The sequence below is a fragment of the Lipophrys pholis genome (assembly GCF_963383615.2).
Source record: "Lipophrys pholis genome assembly, chromosome: 3".
Lineage (NCBI taxonomy): Eukaryota > Metazoa > Chordata > Actinopteri > Blenniiformes > Blenniidae > Lipophrys > Lipophrys pholis.
The window spans coordinates 10,566,520-10,572,519 of record NC_137627.1 but is presented as its reverse complement, the minus strand read 5'-3'; the positions used below and the strand labels follow the sequence as shown (position 1 = coordinate 10,572,519).

Genomic DNA, 6,000 nt, shown 5'->3' with positions numbered 1-6,000 from the left:
TTAACATCTTTGAATAATGGACTACCCAGCATCCTCTCCTCTGAAAGAGTTGCTCTGTTTTATCAGCAAAAGGGCAGCAACCCCTTGTAATTGTTCCGGGTCTTTGTGTTTATTCATCTGCTCTGCCCTGGCATCTGTGCGGTGCGTGACGCCAGGCGAGCAGGCAGCGCCAGCACCAGCCGGTGAGGCGTCCTACAGGTGAGCAGGGTACACTCTGTCCCCGCATGGGCTTTGATTCCCACAGACCCACATGGCACTCGCGTCCTGTGCCACTTTCCGGCCCAAAGTGGCGGTTGCCATTGGGTGGGGTGTTATTGGGCGGCTAGAGGACGGGACAGAAGGCCGGCCTATCAAATATTTATCTGTTTGCTCTGCAGTGTGCAGATTCTCTGGACTGGGAAAATGCGTTATGTTTGGATCAGTGCAGGAGCTGCATTAGACAGAGAAGACTGTACATTTTTGGGCAGGACATCAAATTAGGTTTTTGTAAGTCTGCGTCGAGTTGAAACTTTGAAGGAGAAACATTTTTTTAACTCAATGACTGCGGCTGTAACTCAATTCAAATGATTTAAATGAAAGACTTTCACAAACTAGAGCACAGTGTAATTGAATGCTGCTGATATCAAGTAGAGACTTTAAGCCTATGTCCATAAATGTAGAGGAATATGAATAAAATAGGGGCACAGGCATACCTGACAGTCATCTTGGTGCCAAATGCAATATATTACTGGGCAGCATCTGAGCATCTCTCAGAGGGGCTGAAAGTATAATAACCTCTTACTGCATCTCACTTCAAAGCTGTCCCAGCTGAGCTCAGCTTCTCATCCTATAGCCTCATGTGTGCTCGGTGTACAGAGTGTCAGTTTTCCCTGTGAGATCTCGGGGAAAGAAAAGTGCACACACAAGCCTTTCATGTGAATTTGAGAAACAAGCAAGGTTTCTGAAATTTTTTGGAAAGGAAACAAAGGGGAAACGATTGTCTATGTGTGCCGTTTGAATGCCATGTAGATCTGCAGAGCTCCGTCATAGTGAAATCTGAATGAGAAAGAAAGAAAAACCAGGAAAAAAAAATACATTATACTGAGAAAGACAGCGTTGGAGATTTATATACAGTCTACTAAGTGCCAAGCTGGATTATCAGCATTGAAACAGAGCTTTTTGTCTTAAGCTGTACAATGGGCGCCAATCCATTTGTAAAATTAAAGTCCAAACCACTGCCACTCAAGTGGAAAACTCCATTCAAATGCCTTGAATATAATCATATGTTAAGTGCTTACAACGACGACAATAACAACAACTTGCTTTTGTTGAAAATACTGTGCTTGCTTTTTTCATGAGTTGAGAGGCGGATTTCATAGTTTTACACAGATCAACCAAATTGAATGCTTCGATACATCGAGGGCGAAAACCCCCACCTGATTAGATGGGATTTTATTTATTATTGTTCATGCTTTGCATTGGCTTTTGTCTGACTGACACTGAGTCTGTTTTACAAGAATTTGCTTTAGCTTTTTTTTTTATCTTTTAAGGAACTTATCGAATAAAGTAGTTGATGGTTGGTATCAAATAGAGTTGCTCGAGAAATGATCTATGATTGTGCAAACTGAATTTCTTTTCCTGTCAGAGTCAGCTTTAACACAGCTCACAGTTGATTGCCATGCGTGTTCCTGTTTGTGTGGTTGCATCAATGGGGAACTGATCGAAAGGTTTTTTTTTGTTCTTTTTTGCAAAAAAAATCTTCAGCGTTCTGTACTACAAAAGTGTAAAACTCTCCAACTCACACATTCACTTTGTTTACCGCCAGACAACACGCACGACGCTCTTGACTTTGTAATTTAACGTCATGTAAGAGTGTTCTGTTGCTGCGAGTCAAATCACTACGCCCTCTCTACTCTCAACTAAAACAAATACAGTGCCAGTGATTAAATCATAAATCCAATTTCATATATGTCACAGACAGTGGAAAATAAACAAAACAAAACAAAACAGTGCACTTGAAAAGCATTTAGCTCGCCACCATCAGGTTCCACAGTCGGCAGAAGTGAGTAGCAGACAGCGAAATAAAACACATTTTTCAAAATTAGCTTGTCAGGTCCCTTGATGACCGGCACGATCACAAGTATGTATACAGTCAGGATGCACTAAGCTCCGGCGTCAACAGTGATATTGACAATATGGGATAACCACACAATAAAAAGCTAAAATATAATGTTTACATTTCATTCAGCAGGTGCCCTCAAGTATATGGTTGTTGATCAGTGGTGTCAGGAGGAAAAACCCACAAACACAACACACGTTGTAGTCTGTGGGCTTTTCTACTGCGTGTCTCCGAGGTGGGTTTGGCGCGGGAACGCCACGGAGAACGCAGCTCGACAGCGGCAGAGGAGCCGAGAGTGTATACGTCTATCTCGTTTAGTCAAAGTTTGTTTTGACCCAGTTCAAATGAACCCTCAAGGCAAAGAAGATATGGACAAGAAGAGGCGCTCGTGTCTCATTTAGAGTCACCCATGAGGGAAATCAGAGTCAGAAATTAGATGCTAGAGAAGAAAATTACAGTCACATATGTACACTGATATTCTTTTATCGCAGAGTGACAAAGTAAAATAATGACTCAGGGATTTAAAATGAGATCATAGCCCCTCCTTATCTTCTCAGCTCTGTGGCCTAGATACAGCTGTGGAGGGAGGGGAAAAAAAACAGCCGCTCTTTTCAACGTCTGAGACGTCTGCGGGCACATGGAGAAAGTTTTCTTTCACCGACACAGGAGACAGGTTTCAACAAGCCAAGTTTAACATAAGAGTGTTTGAAGGAAAAGTGGGAGATGGGGAACGTTATCACCTCATCAACTAAAACCAAAAAAACAAACAAAAAAAAAAACACACGTGCACGTAGTTTTTGTGCTTGGAACTACAAGAGAGCAGCAGTACACTGGCTTGCACTCATTATCAGACAGTTTGTGCAGAGTGCTTCAACCCTCATAACAACTATCTCTAGTTTTTCTGAAGGACAATCTCCAAAAAGCAAAATTGGTCCATGCCAGGGGAGCTGATTGTCACACAAAGCCTTGTAATCCTGCCCTCTGATCTGCTAACAATATCACTGCAGAAGTCGTGATGTTCAAATTCCAAACATGTCTTAGTGTCTGTGTTGGCAAATAACTTCTCTGTGGCACGATTGTATCATGGGTTAAATAAAGGAGGGAGTCGATGAGTTTAACCATGAAGAAATATAAGGCTTCTTGATCCACTTTTTAGGGACGTTGAGAAGTCCAAGCAAGTCCGGTGGTGCATTAAAGCCCACACAGCGTCTTCTAGCATCCATCGGAAAAAAAAAAAAAAACACGCTGTAACAATGTTGCTTCAGGAGATCCTGGGAGCTGAATCTTTCACAGTTTTACAATCCTGGCTGCTTGTTACACCCCGTGAAAACCCCCTCCCTGCACTTGAGGTCAGACATGGGTCTGCATACGCTTCTGCAGGGGCCGGGTGAGGTCTGAGTTTTGAGAGGACGACTGGGAATAGTGGGAAGAGGAAGAGGCTGATGCCTTGCTGTCTTTGTCGAACTGCACGTAGCCGTCCGGCTTACTGTAGCTGCTGACGCTGCTGTCGCACTGTGTGTCGATAAAAGAGCTGGAGTCGCTGAGTGAGCCGCGCTGGAACTCCCTTTCACACAGCTCGATGGAGCTGCTGCCCATGCCCAACACGAAACGCTGGCTGTAGTCATACAGGCGGTTGGGACCTGCTCCCAGAGTGGAGTAGATGTTGGTGAAGGACATTCCCGTTGGTACCCTCTGTTTACCCAGGGTACCTGTGTTGGTGGGGTTCCGGACCTCCGGGGTCTGATTCCCTGCCATGGTGGGTGTGTGGTGCTCCTTGAAAGTATTAACGCTGTAGTAGCCATTTGTTGGGTCCTAGGGAAAAAATAGAAAAAGCACAAAAGATTTAAAAAAAAAAAAGTATTATTAATATATAAGTGACATCATATATATAATAATAAAATAAAATAAAAAGCATTTACCTATTTCCTTCTAAATGTTAAACACAAGTCGAGGTCAAACTGGCAGTAATTACCACTCAAAATGTTATGTTTACACCATCAGCTGTGTACATCGCCGAGACGACAGCAACACCAACAAAATAAAGTGAAACGTGTCACTGCAAAGTTCACTCACGTACCGGTATTAATTAGACCTCGATGAATTGTACTGTTGGTAATTTCACGTACACACCGAAGCAGCTCCTGCAGCTACAGCTGTGCCACTTGTTTGTCTGCTCGCCTGCAGGCAGCACACTGTTGCTAAGGGTCCAGTTGGGTCGTGTGTGTGTGTGTGTGTGTGCGTGCGTGCGTGCGTGCGTGCGTGCGTGCGTGCGTGCGTGCGTGCGTGTGTGCGTGTGTGTGTGTGTGTGGGTGTGTTTTCACGTCCTCGTGTGAATGGATGTGAATGTCAAGCACACCGAGCGCGGCGGCAAATCCCAAAAGAAGAATGCTCATAATGGGGAAATGAGAACGACAACCTGAGAGGATCCTCGTTATGCTTGTCATTATCAGACAGCAGACAGGGAGATTGTTTGCGCCTGGCCTTTATCTCGTGTTCAGTCCCCCCTTCTGCTCTCGCCGCACACGCGCTGTCATTAACGAGGATCAAAAAATCTGCTTCCAGAGGGAGCAGGTAAGCAGGCAAAACACAACACAAGTGTACTCCAGGGAGCCAATGCCAACAATTGTTTGGACTCGGGGAGGGTGTGGGGGGGGGGGGGGGGGGGGGGGGGGGGGGGGGGGTTAAAAAAAAAGAAAGAGGAAAGGACAGACAAACAAGAGAGAATTCACTCTGGTGACACTGACGAGCCTGAGCAAGGTGCGGACGACACCTATATCGCTAAAGCATCACAGCAATGATATCATCTCTGTTAACTCCAAATTGCAGTGTGAGAATTCGTCTTGCTGACAAGAACGTAGGTCGGAGGTGGAATAAACACCTGCTGTGATAATCCGCTGTGTTTGATTTACCACTGCATTTACACGAAAAATACCTCCGGGTTCTACTTAAGGGGTTGCAAGCACTTTCACCACATATGTGACTATATTTTAACAGCAGCTTGTGTCTATAAAAAAAAAAAAAAAAAACGTGTAGATTTCTTTCTGCAACATTTCAACAATAGGCTATTTCAATTTACTTGTAAAAAATAACAAAGGCTTTTCTATACACCGCTGACACAGACCACAACCGATTCATTTACTTTTGCTTCTTTACTGATAACTACATATACATTTAAATGCAGGCATACATATGTGACACCAGTCACCAGTAATGGTAACCAATTTTCTCATCACGTTGTCTTATTATGGCTTGAGAAGGGCCTTAACATGAGAATATGTACAATCAGTGCAGCCCGTTCATTTCACGATTTACAGACGGTTAGGTGCCCTCACGTTAAGCCAGGAATTGAGGGTAAAGTGACGACTCCATGCAGATTGGCAATCATTGCCATGTAAATGGGGAGGTGTCTATGAATAGCGCTGTTTTCTGCTTTATTACAAATCACCATTTCCTTGCATCTGTGAAAGATCCAACAGCTGTGGCCAGCTGTGGCATTTCACTCTTTTCATGTGTCTACAGCCGGGCTGCAATCATGCTGCAGCCGTACTACTGGGATCAGTGCATGTACACACGTGCTATACAGTGGATGTCAGTGATCAAACAGTGGATCATTACCTGGGGTCAGAGTCTTGTGTCTAAATATAGCATTTTAGTTGTTTGTTACCTGTCAACACTGGATGTGTTATAAGGCTTTCTCACTTGCTAATGGTGTCACTGCACATGAAGTGTCAATGTGATTAAGATGTGTGCCATACTGTAGTCACTTTTGAAATAATAAGTAATTAATACAGCCGGCACAGTGTTTGAGAGAACGGAACACTTGGATTTCTCCAGGAATAACAAAAGATGTGCTTGCCAGTGAACACAAAAAGATGACCTTCAAATCAACATCGCTTTAGAGG

At 44.0% G+C, this 6,000-nt stretch overlaps 1 protein-coding gene across 2 annotated transcripts in view; it reads right to left on the bottom strand.

The window, feature by feature from the left end:
• Window positions 1-1,526: 1,526 nt before the first annotated feature.
• kirrel3b (kirre like nephrin family adhesion molecule 3b) overlaps window positions 1,527-6,000 on the bottom strand; it is a 160,993-nt gene continuing 156,519 nt past the window's right edge. For both annotated transcript variants that reach the window (XM_080460468.1, XM_080460469.1), the window contains exon 16: window positions 1,527-3,910. In XM_080460468.1, coding sequence (XP_080316594.1) covers window positions 3,449-3,910 — 462 coding nt within the window. In that variant the 3' untranslated portion in view covers window positions 1,527-3,448. The remainder of the gene's footprint in view (window positions 3,911-6,000) is intronic.